General features: G+C 38.8%; 1 protein-coding gene across 1 annotated transcript in view; it reads left to right on the plus strand.

Annotated features, from left to right (window-relative positions):
- Nucleotides 1–15,739, plus strand: part of LOC18444309 (exocyst complex component SEC5A) — a 64,456-nt gene that overhangs the window by 19,591 nt on the left and 29,126 nt on the right. The window contains exons 4-10 of the mRNA XM_006854484.4: nucleotides 4,889–5,083; nucleotides 5,326–5,453; nucleotides 5,550–5,708; nucleotides 6,291–6,395; nucleotides 7,953–8,027; nucleotides 8,179–8,316; nucleotides 8,632–8,823. Coding sequence (XP_006854546.2) covers nucleotides 4,889–5,083; nucleotides 5,326–5,453; nucleotides 5,550–5,708; nucleotides 6,291–6,395; nucleotides 7,953–8,027; nucleotides 8,179–8,316; nucleotides 8,632–8,823 — 992 coding nt within the window. The remainder of the gene's footprint in view (nucleotides 1–4,888; nucleotides 5,084–5,325; nucleotides 5,454–5,549; nucleotides 5,709–6,290; nucleotides 6,396–7,952; nucleotides 8,028–8,178; nucleotides 8,317–8,631; nucleotides 8,824–15,739) is intronic.

A 15,739-nucleotide genomic window follows, 5' to 3' on the forward strand; every position in this document is an offset into this window, starting at 1 on the left:
GGCCGCTTAGGCGTTGGGCGGTCCACTTTTTTGAACACTGTTAGCAACTAACAATAAATAAAACCAAGACAGTTTTAGCAATTACAATTTGCATCACTCTCTCTTTGTGATTAGATTTCTCGAGTCCACTTGGACTTGCCTGAGTTACTCCAGATTGGTAGAGTTCTAAGATGGAAACCCCTAAAGCTCAAGGAATATAGTTGAGAGTTCTATTCGTTTTGTAATCCTTGCTTTTGTGAGTTATTGATCCATCATGAACAATCTAAACAGTCAAAACAGAGCCTGCGTGCAAGTGGCTAGTATGTTTCCATGTTGACATTGTGAATGTGGCTTCTCTTCATTTGCTGGATGGGTAGATGTCACATGAGCTATCATGTTGTTTGTCACTGTTGGCGCTGGATTCATTTGGCAGATATTCTTCCTCATTTCAGCTGCTTCTACTCTCGCTCTCTTCTCTCTCTCTCTCTCTCTCTCTCTCTCTCTCTCTCCCCCATGTTTCATCTTCTTCTAGTCCTCTATCTCTCCATGTGATTTGATCTCCCATTCATGATAATATAAGGAAATTGAAAGGAACAGTAAAATCAGCAAGAAAACAAACCAAAAAATGTAATGTTTATTCTCCACACCCAAGCTAGGGGTTCACAAGCCTGGAGCTTTTACTCTTTCTTTTTGAAAAATAAGTCACCTGAATGCCCATAGGGACCCAGACACCTTTATTTATATTTTACCTGGAGTGCAAAATTCCATAATGCTCTTCACCAAAATTAGACCAAATGGTCCTAACTTAAAACCAAAATTTGCCGTGACAATTTTCCCCCTAATAAAACAAAATATTCCACAAATACTCGACTACTTTTCTGAACAAATCCTAAAAATATAAAAAAGTTAGAATCCCTAAAATCTTAAAAACCAGAAAAGGAAACCCCAAACCCCCTCCCTCAAAAAAAAAAAAAAAAGCATCCTTGATTTTTATATAGATTAAAAAATACGAGGCATTTGTCCTTGCATCAAACTTGCTTGGTTGAAGAAAACTCGTCCCTAAGTTTTGAAATAGGCTAAGATGAATCCTGCACTAAAATTATTATCTTCTTCAAATTGTACATTGCGCCTTGAATCTTGGGACCTGTGGGTTATTGGCCCAATAAGAATAGAGCCATTAGGCATTGAAACACAGTCTTTGCAATCAATTGATACACTTATAAACTCTATTGAAAACACTTTTAGGCAAATGGTCTTCATATGTCAATGGAGTAGTTATGATACATACACTTGGTTGAACCCAAGAACAAACTAAGGGAGCACCTTCATGATGGGCACTAGATTTGGTGACCAAACGGACAACTTCATCTATTGATTGTCCTTGGAGATCTTCATCTGGTTGTGCTGCATAGCTGTCACCCACCAAATCATCATCAATGATAGATAGGACCCTCATCAAAATGGGATCACCCATGAAATCACGATAAAATAGCAAGGTTTGGGGAAGAAAGTCCCTTAGCAGTTGCTCTTCTACTACCCAGGGGTTGCGCCTAATCACCAAAGCCTCCCCATGGTCATTAAATGTCACTTTTGGTTCTCTTCCTTCGGTTTCTCCTCATAAATAGGGTCTCTATAAAAAAACAGCTTACTGTCTTGCTCAAGTAACTCCCCAGCAAAAATTACAAAACTCCTATTCGGGTGTTGAGAAGAGATGTGTCGAGTTCATGAACACTTAAAAGCATTTAATGATGATACTGTCTGGGCGATTTGGGCCACTAGAACTGGCCCCAATGTATGTTGTATCCTGCTGTTTGGACAGACCAGCATGTCGTGAGTATTGTTCAGCCTCCAAATTCCTACTTTTCCCCCAGATTCGCTTCCATGGCCACTTGGAGGACAACTCTAGGCTCTGCCCCACCTTGATGATGGAAGCCTTTGCTGAGCTTCAACCTTAACTGCTAGGTTGTAAGCCTTATCTAATGTCCAATAATGCTGCAAAACCACCATATCTTGTATAGACACCAGCGAGCAAGCTAGGGACTGTTCCTCTCTTTCTATCACATCACTATGAGCCATCAATTGACAAAATTGATTGTTATACTCCTTTACACTATTTTCCCCCAAACAAAGATTATTCATCTTATAATAAACGGTCCGCAAATAATTTTCAGGTAGGTATTTTCCCTTTAATTTCTTTTTCATCTCCCCGGTATTAATTTTGGGCTTTCCAATTCTCTCCCGTCTAGCCCTAAGTTGTTCCACCATGCTGAAGCACCCTTCTTCAATTTTATAGCAATAATTTTTATTTTCTTATTCACAAGGACCTCCTTGTAATAAAAAACTCTTTCCATTGTATTAAACCAATCTATAAACTCCTCAGGTTTAAGCTTACCAAAAACAATATGTATATCTATCGTCAAGTCAGCATCCTTGGAACGATGTACCCCACGCCTAGACCTTCTGCATCACTTGACTCTACATGTGGAGCACAATGGTGAAATAGGATGTATTCGAGTTCTCTTGGGCCAGAAGATTGTTATCTTGCCCATGATTAAAAATCTCAAACTACTGCATCAGCTGTTGAACTTGCCGCTTAAGTTCTTCAATTTCCTCATCTCTGGGATCACGAAGTGGCTCTACAAAACCCCTTCCACATGTTCTTCTCGTTGCCATAGGTTCGCGGAAATCCCAAATCCTAGACATAATCGTTCAAAACCTTGTTGAAATCAGCAATTTCTAGGCTGATTTGGCAAAACTTGGGCCAAAATAAACAAAACGTAGATTTGATTGTAGTTTCCCGGCTTTGTTGTGAATAAAAACCTGAGCTCTAAATCCAAATTGATGTAAGGAATTTGAAGTAGATTAGAAAAACAACAATAATTCGGGCTAAAACACACACAACAAGTATAAGAAACACAGGGTTTCTTCCTCAAACCCTACCTAGGGTTTCAAAAGCCTGGAGTTTTTACTCTCTTTATGAAAAAATAAGTCACGTGAATGCCCCTTAGGGAGCCACACACCTTTATTTATATTTTAACTGGCATAAAAAAGTCCATAATGCTCTTCACCAAAATACGATTGACTAAATAGTCCAAGCTTAAAACAAAAACAAATGCTCATAATGCAATTTTACCTCTAATTAAACAAAATATCAATAAACACCAACTACTTTTCAAACAATTCTGAAAAATCGTTGACATATAAAACGAACCGAGAATCCCTAAAAAACTTGAAACCAAAAAAATAAACCCTGCAATCGCTCCCCCTCCCCCCCGCGCACGCAAAACACACACACACACACATACACACCAAAAAAAAGAGAAAAAAAAACACACACAAAAAAAAAAAAAAAAGAAAGGACATCCTTGAATTTTATAAGGAACATTAAATACGAGGCATTTGCCCTGCATCGCTTGATACCCAGACTAAACCCACGAGAATAGTACCAAAGTTTAACTACTTTTCTCGTCAAAAGTTCATAACCCTGTCTTTTTCTTTTATGTCTCATTTCAAAGATTGGGCCTCCCATTCTCGAATGCCCATACTGGACCCAGAAAACACCCAAAAATATCAACAGTTTAGATCTTCTCTTCAAATCCTTATCTTTCTCTCCTTGTCTCTGTATTGCTCTATTTTTTTTAACCTATTTTTCCTTTTTTAACTCCTCTGCCTGGAATGGCTGCTGGAAATAATGTACTATATTCCTCTCTACTACTTTTGGCTCATGAAAATCTTCTCAATAATAGTAACTCCCTGAACTATATTTGCCCGTCTTCTATTGCTTTCTGTGGCATGAAAAGATTTGGTGTTTTTACCCCCTACTTTGACCTTTTACCCTCGACCTTTGGTGCCAGAACATTTATTGCGGTTTGAAGGGAAGCCCTGGCTTCCTTTCAATGTTTATCCTCCAAGGAAGATAAGGACCCTTCTTTCTCAGCCCCATCCAGAGTGGCAATCTCTTCAAGCAGAGCTGCACTTTTGACTTGCAAGTTACCAAAGCAGTCCTTATTCCGCTCTTTCAACTTGGCATTTGACAACTGCATCTTGTTGCAAATCATATACCCTGCATCCTTTCACTTGGAAAGACTTCCATTTTTACCTTCTAGCCACACTAGTTCAAATCTAAGGGTCTTGGGCTTGTTCTTACCTTCTCTGTGTTGACTACTACTACTGGGACGTTTTCCCACACCTGATTCGACAGTGCAAATGAATTTGATCTTGGGAATATTCCCTTCTATTCCCGCATACCAAAAACCATTTTGACTTTGTAGGGAGTGGTTTGTCTGCATTGTGGTTGGACCAGTTAAATCTGGCCCCACACAGAGGAAGGTTATCAGTTCATTGCCCGTGATATATTTTATCAATAACTTCCATGCTGGCATTCTTCTTCCTAGCAAATTTCTTTCATGATTCCTCCGAAATACATTGAAATCTCCTCTATGCATCATTGAGTATTACAGCCTGTATCTTTCATGCACTCTGTAGCCTAGTTGCTTTGGTGTTTGGAATAGATGTTTTCGTCGTTCCATCATGAGATATCCAGTTGGATCTTTTCTCATTCTATTGAGTTCTTAAATGTAATTTTTTTCTCTTAATGATACTTCATGCACATATTGTGTAATTAAATAGGTAGTTGTGAATCACCCAAAAAAGATGAAACAGGTAATTGTGTCTTTGGCACTTTAATCGGGCTAGTATTGCTAGTCTACTGCTGTTAGTAATTTGTTTCCTCTCAATAAGTTTCACTTGATTTAGTGTTATCTTTTAAGCTGGTAGTTTGCATATGCCTCCAAGTCCTTGTTCCTCCCCGCCTTTTTGAGTAGAAATGTACTGTGTAACTGCATTACCACAGTGGTTTCCGTGGGAAATCTTCATTTCTAACACAACTTGACCTGACTTTGTCTTGCAGAGAAGTTTATGTACCATTCTGAAAAATTTGATGCAAAGCTGTTCCTGTCTCGTATCCATCAAAACACAGGTGCAGCAGATCTAGAATCTGGTGCACTAGCTTTAAAAACTGACCTCAGAGGTCGGACACAACAAAAAAAGCAATTGGTGAAGGAAAACTTTGAGTGCTTTGTCTCGTGCAAAACAACCATAGACGGTAAGCTACTCTGGCGTTTAACTTGTATAGCATGTCAGATGGTTAAGAGTGGCAACTTACGCGCACTGAATGTCTTTGCTTTATGGTTTTTATGCACTTACTGTGAAATAGAATACATCTTCTATTTCTGATATACCCAGGGAGCAGAACTTTTGGTTGGTCAAGGAAATGACTTAGACACTTGGGTTTTATGTGATCGTTTTTGTTCTTGTGATGGAAATATAGTTCTATTTGTTTTGTAGACATTCAGTCGAAATTAAAACGAATTGAAGAAGATCCAGAAGGTGCTGGAACTGCTCACCTATATAATTATATACAAGATGTTAATTTAGTTGCAAACAGCGCTTTTCAGCCTCTGTTTGAACGACAGGTGAGGTTCAGTGATTTGCGGTTGTTTTGATTTTGTTTGGTCTTTTCCGGTTTTACAAACTCAGCTTCGCCTCTATGCATGACGTTGGTGATGTAGGTGCAAGCTGAAAAGATCAGATCTGTCCAAGGAATGCTACAGAGGTTTCGAACATTATTCAATTTACCAAGTGCAATACGTGGGAGCATAAGCAAGGGAGAGTATGATTTGGCTGTCAGGGAATATAGGAAAGCAAAGTCAATTGTTCTTCCTTCACATGTAATTAAGAACTGTCCAGTGACTCCTTTTCCCCTTTATTATTTTTCTTTCTTTTGTTAGATAAGTAAACATATGAGGGAAACTACTCAGATGCGATATTTTTGTGGTGTCCCATCTTTCCTTGCTACCCTCAATTCTTCTCCTTCAACATTATTAATCATCCCTCTGTATGACTTTCACTTATCGATTAGCCTTCTCCAAAAATAAGTCCCTTTTCCCCTTGCTATTTTCACAAATGCCCATGGGACCTATGAAGGTTTTGTGAGTCTTTCCAAGGTTTCCGAATATTCTAGATTATCTGCAGTCCATCATTGTACTATCCTTAGTTTTCTGCTCTTAGGAGATTGTCTTCCTCTCATGGCTTTCTATATGAGATTCATATAATCAATGACGTGCGTCATTAGCTTCTATAATTTTCTAAACTGCATCTCCAATGGTTCAAAGCACAAATCTCTTACTCTTGAAGTGGGGTTCTGATAAAAAAGTGGATGCCATTTCTTCAGTATTTATTTTGTTTCACAATTTCCAAGTGTAATACCATAATTACTATTATATATTTTTGCCTTTACCATCTTTTTTCAGGTAGGAATATTAAAACGTGTTCTTGAGGAGGTTGAAAAGGTGATGCAGGAATTTAAGAGCATGCTTTATAGATCAATGGAAGACCCACAAATAGACTTAGCTGATGTAAGTTGAGAATTTCTTCTTCTCTGTTCATGATAACGGTTTGCTTGAAGTTCACGAGTTAAAAATTGGGTGCAATATCACAAATAAAAATTGTTAGTATATCTTATTGTTCTTAGTTTTCTTAATCAATATTTTGTTGGGCCAAGGACTCAATTTCAAAGTCATGCCACCTTTTATAATCCTAGTCGTCGTTTGCATTTTATATGGCATTTATTTCTTCATATCTAAAAATGTTTGTGCTTAGGAACTCATTGTATTAGAAAACATCAGATTATTTGGAACGAAAAATAATTATTACCCGAATGGGGTTCTAGACACTCGGTCAAGATACATGGAGCTACAATGTTATGTCAAGAGTTCCAATCCCAACCCAGATTAACATTTAAAAAGAAAAGGAAAATTATCATTAGTAATAGAGATTGTCTTTTGTGTCTTGACTTAAACATAGTCTACATTCAAAATAGTTAATGACCATTTTGAATTGTATGGATCAAATTTATGGATTTTAAGATGGGTGTTCATTTATAAAATTACACCATTTGTTTATGTTTGTGTTTTCCTTTTAACTTTTTTTATTTAATACTGTTAACTGTAGTATAGATAAGAGGTGAGTACATCTTGCGAAGAGAAAACCACAGACTGGGCCTCTTGCCAAAAAAATAGACTTAACGAGATGGTAGTCCTATACAAAAAATGGGCTGATACAAGTACAAAAACCCTTACATAGGAAAAAGAAAAACCATCTACAAAAAAGCCCAGTCACACTGGGTCACAAGATTGGTTAGTTGTTGACACTTGCTACACTACATCCTAAGTTTGGTTCCTACTGCTGAACTACTCAAAGAGAAGGAACTGGGTCATTATCTTGAAGAGGGACTAGTGTGATGGAGAGTGGTTTTATGTTCATATAGTAATCAATTTTGTGTCATATGTGTTCTCATATTTGCATGTTGTTAGGTTATTAGAACTTGTAAGCAAAAGCTGCTTGATGCTTTCCCAGTAGTGGCCGTTCTGCCCCTTTTGCTTTATCTCTGGAGAATGGTTGGAAATTTTAATTTTTCTTCTTCCGTGTCTTGTTAGACATGAGTTTCTCATGGGTGTCTAGCAAGTATATACTTCTCCTTTCTGCACCATTACAGTGTACTGTAGGTTGAAGAAAACAGTTCTTCACAAAAATGAGATGCCCTTCTTGTTCCTTAAACTTTCCAGCATAGATTCCTCTTATATCATAAAATGTGATTTTTCGACAATTTTTTTTCCTTCCAAAAAATTCTTAGTACAAGGATTCTCTTATATTTTATGATTTTTTTGTGGCTCAATCTCTAATGGGCCAGTACTAGAGACATCACTTGCTGTATCAAGGAGAAATAGATAATATATTTGGTTTTAGCACCTGTAACTGTTTGTCAAATTGTTCACTTCTATCCATCCATAGGCATCTCTACTTTATTATATTGTGTTTGAAGCATTTGTTGATTTGTTCTTTTCTCAATTTTTATGGTTTATCTCTGATCTGTGATGTGTTCCCGACTGAAATTTGATCTAACCTTGATCCAGCTCGAGAACACTGTCAGGCTGTTGTTGGAGTTGGAACCTGATTCAGACCCTGTGTGGCACTATCTCAACATTCAGGTAACTCACAGTACAGAAGTACAGTTGATTTTAGGAATGTTTTGGAAGGAAGTGTTCTTTTTAATCATAATTAGCTATTATAATGAGTTATGTTATTGTTTCATCACCTTTTGTCCAGTTGTTTAGACTTTAGATTCATCTGTTTTCGCAGAATCGCAGGATTCGGGGGTTATTTGAAAGGTGTACCATAGAACATGATGGTCGGATGGAAGCTTTGCATTCCCAGCTCCATGAGAAAGTGCTTTCAGATGCAAGATGGAGGCAAATTCAACAAGATTCAAACAAAACCGTATGTTCCTGGGCTTATTATGAATGGTTTTCTTTGTTCTTTGATGCATGAGCTGGTAGCTTTCTGGGGATTCTATCTCACTCCCATTCATGCCTGATGCACATAAGCCTAAGACCGTCAAAATGCACCACTATTCTATAAGGTCTTGGCCTGCCTGCTCACACACAGAATTTCAAGATATGTCTTATTTTTTATTTCTTGATTTTCAAGAATGCTTTTGTTTCTTTTCTTAAGAAGTATAGTTGTTGCAAATTCATTTGAAGTACACTTCTTTTTGTAAATTATTTTGATATAATTTTTTTCTGTCACTGTCAGTCAGCAGTGGACTACTCCCTTCTTTTGGGAGATAATCTTTTGTCAGTGGATGCTCAACCAACGGACTTGACTGGTGAAGAAATGGATGCTCTTCGAGGAAGATATATCTGCAGGTTGACTGCTGTACTTATCCATCATGTGCCAGCATTTTGGAGATTAGCTCTTTCTATATTCCATGGAAAATTTGCTAAGGTAATATTTTAATGGCTATTTTTGGAAGCTTTCTTTATGGTTTGTTTATTTAGCATTTGGAACTAAAGTTGGTAGCACATTTTATTTTTAGCTTTTGCATATTATTGGCTTCGTTAGGTCCTTTTGATTTAAAATTTTCTGGATAGACAACTTCCTACAGAAAAATATTTTAGTATGGTTTATGTTCCTTAAAGTACTTTCTTTTTTAATGGCATTTTTAGGAACAGATAGGATATAACCTCTACTATTAAGCTCTTCTGTTGAGCTTGCAGTTTTTTTTTTTTTTTTGTGTGTATGTTAAATTTCATGCTTCTGGTTCCTGTGGCATTTGAAGAGTGAGATGACATTAAAGAATTTGTAGACAGTTGAGGTTGAGGGTGGGGGTGGGGGTGCGTGATAAGTAGAATCCTGGGGTTCTGGAGTGCTGCACATTCTTGCCACTGTGAAACGATAACGGAGGCTTCTTTGGGCATTTGTGAGTTTTTTTTTGGGGTGAGGTTAACGAATGTATTACTAAAAAAGCATCGGAAAGCAAGAGAGAGACTCGAGAGTACCCACAGGCCAGGTCTCTTGATCAAAAAACCCCCAGGCCAGGTCTCTTGATCAAAAAATCAATCACTACTCTGTAACCCTATACAAAAAATTGGGGCTTATAAGACTTACCCGATTACAAACGATGTACATAGGAAAAGCAAAATACAATGCACTCGTAGAGGTCCAGAGCAAAGATGGACCAGCGAAGAAAGTATGAACAATGCAGCAACGCAAAAAGTTGCGACTATATGGGAGCATCTGCTTGAGCCCGAGCACCATCCTTAGCTAGAAGATTTGCGAACTTGTTCGACGTCCTCCAGATATGCATTCAGGAGATGATTATATCCCTGCAAGTATACGCAATCTCATAAAAATAGAGGATAGGTACCATGGAGGGGGGGCGTTTCCAGCAGCCCAGGATATGATATTTTTGGCATCCCCCTCGACAAACAACTGAGATCCTCAAGAATGGTGGAATCTTTTTAGTCCCAACAATAGTGCCATGGATTCAGTGTATTGCGAATCTGCATGGCCAAATTGCTCAGGGAAAGTGGCTAGGATGTTGCCGTTGTGATCTCGAAAAATTCCTCCAGCTCCTGCTGGGCCTGGGTTGCCCAAGGAGCATCCGTCGAAGTTAAGCTTGATGGTGCCTTCTGGTGGTGGCAGCCAGTTGTTGGGTCTTGAGACCCGATGGGGTTAGAGGTGGAGGATGTTTTCCCATTGGCTAAGGAAAGTATTAGCCGAAACCCCGGCAAAGGCCTTATGATTGGAGGCCCAAAAGATTACTAAGGAAGTAACCTTGTGGAAGAGGGTTCGAACTTCACTCTTGAGACCTTGAAAGATCCTGGAGTTTCTTTCCAGCCAAAGAACCCAAATAGTAGCTGCAATAGAAGCCCTCCAGAGGATTCTACCCGACTTTGACCAATGAGAAACGAGAGACGAAGTGATGAGGGCCGGAATGGATGGTGGAGTGACCCATGAGAGGCCAAACAACTAGATGATTTGATTCCATAGGTCAAAAGCTAGCCTGCAGTGAATGAACAGGTGAGGATTCGTTTCCTCCTCACAGAGACACAAAGCACACTTGTTGGGGATCGGAATCCCTTTCCTTTGAAGCTGGTCTACTGTGATGGCTCTTTGGGAGCAGGCAATCCAGTTGAATGCCTGCACTTTAGGCGGTGCAATGGTGGACCAGACCTTGGAGAGAACCGAGATTGGGTTGAGCGGGAAGGTAGATGGTTGAATAAGTCTTTTATAAAAGGAGGCCACCATAAATGAGCTAGAGGGGGAGAGAGTCCACACAAGGGTATATCCTTCCCTGAGAGAGCGAGGAAGGTGGAGTGAAGAGGAGCCAAAAGGAATTTGAATTGTCTTGTTTCCTCCTCTAAAAGGTGGTATCTGAAAGAGGGGTTCCAGATCCTGTGATCCCAAGAGGCAACCATCTCCTTTGCAATAGTGGAGGCTTTGTTAGAGGCGAGAGAGTAGAGGGAGCGGAAGAGGTCCCTTAGTGGAGTGTCGCTAGCCAAAGGTCTGATCAGAAGTGCACTCTAGTTCCTTCTCTAGGATGAAGATGAATGAATTGCTTGAACATAGAGAGGGATGTCAAGAAGGACTTCTATGCTCCTGAGGCCCTTCTCAGAGATCTTCCCTCGGGGACCCAAGAATCTTCCAAGATTCTATATTTGCTGTAGAGGACCTGGGCCCATAGAGACTTGTTCTGGGTGGCCGGTCTCCACCATTTGTGAGTTGATCTTGGGCTTTGGAGCCCAAGAAAGTTCAGTTAGTCTCATTGACTAAGGTGGAGGAATGGGACTATTGGGAGTGATGGCGGTGAATGTCATAACTTTTGGTCTGCACACTGCGGAAGGCTCCTTTCCTAATAGTAGATTAATAAAGTGATGACTGAGGAGATGACGATCCACACATTTCCCTTTTCAATTGTGAATTAGTATGCTTTAAGAGAGATACACCTTCCTTTGTGCCAATCCATTTTTAAGGAACATATCCTCCTAGAAATATTGTTTATGTTCCTTAAACTACTTTCATTCCTAATGGCATTTAAGGACGAGATAGGATAGAACCTCAACTATTAAGCTCTTATGTTGAGCTTCTTGTTATTTTTTTCTTGATAAGCTGCCATGCTTCTGATTCCTATTGTAGGAGTTTTGGCAGCTGAAGGGAGAGATGAAAATAAAGAACTTGTAGAAAGTTGAGGTGACTTCTAATTATTTTAATTTGACTTTTTTTTTTTGGGGATGTTGGTGAGAAGTAGAATCCTGGGGTTCTGGAGTGCTGCACATTCTTGCGAGGGTGAAACTATTGTGAAGGCTTCTTGGGCATTTGTGAGTTGATCCTGGCTTTGGAGCTCAGGAAAGTTCAGTATCATTGACTTAGGTGGAGGAAGAGGATTATTGGGAGTATGGTGACGAATGTCATAGCTTCTTCTTGCTGACAGAGGAAGGCTTCTTTCCTCATATTAGCTTAATAAATTGAAGACCGAGGAGATGACAATCCACACATTTTTCTTTAAATGTAAATTAACGTGTTTCAGAGAGATGCACCTTCCTTTGCGCAAAACCATTTTAAGGAACATAAATATGGTTTATGTTCCTTAAACTGCTTCCTTCTTTTTTTTGTTTTTAATTGGCATTTTAAGGAACAGATAGAAACATAGAATAGAACCTCTTCTATTAAGCTCTTCTGTTGAGCTTGTGGGTTACTTTTGTCTTGATAAACTATTGTGCTTTTGGTTCCTACTATGGAGTTTCGGCAGTTTAAGAGAGCTGAAAGTAAAAAATTTCTAGCCAGTTGAGGTTGAGTACAAATTATCTTAATTGACCTTTTTTTTGTTTTTTGTTTTTGTTTTGTGGGGGGTTGGGGGGGTGTTGTTGTTAGAAGTAGAATCCCTGGGGTTTTGGAGTGCTGCACATTCTCCAGGATGAGACTGATGGGGGCTTCTTTCGGCATTTGTAAGTTGATCTTGGGCTTGGGAGTTTAGGAGAGTTTAGTCTCATTTTCTAAGGTTGAAGAAGAGGACTATAGGGAGTGATGTTGATGAATGTTATAGCTTCCCCTTTGCAGACAGTGGATGGCTTCTCTCCTAATAATAGTGAAATAAAGTGAAGCCTGAGGAGATGATGATCTGCTCGATCCTTTTTTAACTGTTAATATGCATTCGGAGAGGTAGACGTTCCTTCGTCCAGACTGGTATCTTGAAGGCCATATTGCAAATGGAAGTGGCCACATGCCCTCGTTAGTGGGAGAGATAACCCAGCCTCCATAAAGTTCAATTTATATGAATTGATTCAAGATTGATCTAGATGGAGATTTTACTATGCTTTCTACAATTCTTGAGCTTGTATACTTTGGAATATTGGGCTTTATAGGTGCTAGGTCTGTGTAATTGGATTTTATTAGGGAACTGGGTTGTAGGCTGTATGGGTGAGCTGCATCATGACTATCTTTGATGGCTTTAGTAACCAGTTTGGAGCATAATTTTAAAATGCAGCCACATAATGCACTGAGCGAATCGCTCCATTTGATGCACACAAGCAACCAATGAGATTGGCACCATTTTACACATTTCTAAGTTGATTGTACTGGTATTAGAGGGAATGCTAAAGCATGCAAACCAGCAACCGATGAGATTGCAAGAGAGATTAGGGCATACAAAGATAGCCAAAAGAAAATGAGACAAAAAAATTGATAGAAGAAATTCAAGTATTTGATGACTTGTTTGGTTAAGAGTTGAGAGTTGATTATCTTTTTCTTTTATATGTCATAAACTTTTGGCCTCTGCCTCTTTGGAATTTAACCTATAAAGTTTGGAACTTTGGATATTTTAGATGAGATAGAATAGATTGCTTTATTTTACATGTTAATTGTGTTAGATATTTGAACTATTAAAGATTAGAAGTTAGAACAACAAACTCTATTTCTCTTTGTCAGGCTATTAGGGGACTTTGAGTCTCAAGCAGCTAATATATTATAGATATTGAATAAATTAAAAATACTTACCGTGACATAAATCAGATTTATGTTTTTTTCCATGCAGTATTATATTTTTGTGATTTTTAAATTTTTTATTTATTGACCACATTAGAGGTCATGTACCAGCATTGGGACCGCGTCGAGCTGTATTGCCACATTGGATGCCCCACTACATTGGGTCCGTGTCCCGCATTTAAAAACACTAGTTTGGAGACAATTGGAGTTTCTTCTCAATTGTTTATATCTGGCATAGGAGGTAGTATGACTTTAGGCTAGATGATTGGTGATAAGTGTATCTTGAGATTCTCTATCGTGGTTTGTGAAGTCTTAAACATATATATGCCTTTAATTGGCTGGTCAACATGGGGGAAATTAGAGGAAACCATGTTTTGGAAGGACTTTCCTAAATGTTAGTTTTTTGTGAGATGTATATTTGGGTGAGGTCATTTATATTTGTGTTTCCTTCTGAATAATCATCATCATCATCATAGCCCTTTCCCAATTAATTGAGGTCAGCTGCACGAATCTTGGTTCGCCATTTAGTGAGGCCTTAAGTTCCCACATCTTTTCAGACTACTTCCAACCATGTCCTTTTGGGCCTACCCCTTGCCCTTTTCAGTCTTTCTACTTGAAATAACACGCACCTCCTAACAGGTGTTGTACTTGGTCGACGTCATAAATGGCCAGCCCACCTAAGTCTATTTTCTCTCTTCCTATCGTTTATTAGTGCCACACCTAAATTTTCTTGAATGGATTCATTTTGAATTCTATCCCTTTTTGTCTTGCCATCGTCCATCTCAACATCTTCATCTCCGCTACATTTATTCTATTGGTATATTGTTTTTTGTCCGCCCAACATTTTGCTCTATAGAGCTGAGCTGGTTTCACAGCTGTCCTATAAAACTTTCCCTTTGGCTTCATTGGTATGCAGCGATCACATAAAATTCCAGTTGCACACCTCCACTTCGCCCACCCAGCTGTAATTTTGTGTGCGTCATCTTTCTCAATCTCTCCATTTTCCTGGATTATCGACCCAAGATATGAAAAGTGCAGTCTTTTTTGTACTTTATGGCCATCAATCTTACTATTTCCTCGTCTCTACTCCTATAATTACTAAACTTGCATTCCATATACTTTGTCTTGGTCCGCCGAATTTGAAAACCTTTAGATTCTAGAGTGTCTGTCTAAAGTTCTAACTTTGTGTTGATGCCGTTTCGGGTCTAATCAATCAAAACTATGTCATCTGCGAACAACATGCACCATGGTACCTCATCCTGTAGGTACCTGGTTAAGTCGTCCATAACTAAGACAAAGAAGTACGGGCTCAATGCTGACCCTTGATGTAGACCTATAGTCACTGAAAATTCACTCGTCTCTCCACTAGTTATTCGTACACTAGTTAGCGCTCTATCGTACATATCTCTCACCAAGTCGATGTAGTGTCTGGAGACTCTTTTCTTTTCAACACCCGTCCAATCAAATCTCGAGGTACTCTATCATGAGCTCTCTTTAGATCAATAAAGACCATGAAAAGTCTTTTCCCTTCGCCCTAAACTTCTCAATCAGTTGTCTAAGTAGAACAATAGCTTTAGTTGTTGACCTTCTTGGCATAAAACCAAATTGGTTTTCAGATATGCCCGTTTCATGCCTTAGTCGTTGCTCAGTCACTCTCTCCCAGAGCTTCATAGTATGGTTAATAAGCTTGATCCCTTGATAGTTATCACAATTCTGTGTCCTTTGTTCTTGTAAATAGGTACTATAATACTTTTCCTCCATTTGTTTGGCATTTTCTTTGTTCTCAACACCTTGTTGAACAGCTTCGTCAGCCAATGAATGCCAATCTTCACCATGCATTTCTAAACCTCTATCGCGATACCATATGGTTCTAAAGCCTTTCCTATCTTCATCATTTTCATAGCTTCTTTCACTTCCGACATCTTAATCCTACGAATGTGTCTATGGCCTCTGCCTTCATTTGTGCCAACAGTTATTTCTACCGCTATGTTCCCATTGTTTTTCCTTCTTAATAAAAGCGAAAAAGAAATCGTTCTTGTTTAGTGATTTAATGCTTTGATTTAAAGCAGTACTTGATGTTGTTTCCTTCTTTATCAGAAGAAGGCTTTGAAACATGTCTAATTAATCAAATAGAGAAAGCTTAAACACCCTCATCTACAGAAATAATGGGCAGTATCTTGTTGATGAAATCAAGAATAAAAATAATAAATATCCCATAGCTTACAATGTTTGTGTTAAGTCAATTTTGGAGCCAGAGTTGTTGCATTTACCTTGTACACAGTGGACAAAATATGAAAACTAAAAACATGAATCAGGAGCCCATGCATATGTTCATTGCCCAAGGTGCCTATAACTCATGTTGTTATTGAGAGTGACT

This window comes from Amborella trichopoda, chromosome 11 (assembly GCF_054954075.1).
Source record: "Amborella trichopoda isolate Santa Cruz 75 chromosome 11, AtrichopodaSantaCruz75HAP2 v2.0, whole genome shotgun sequence".
Taxonomy (NCBI): Eukaryota; Viridiplantae; Streptophyta; class Magnoliopsida; order Amborellales; family Amborellaceae; genus Amborella; species Amborella trichopoda.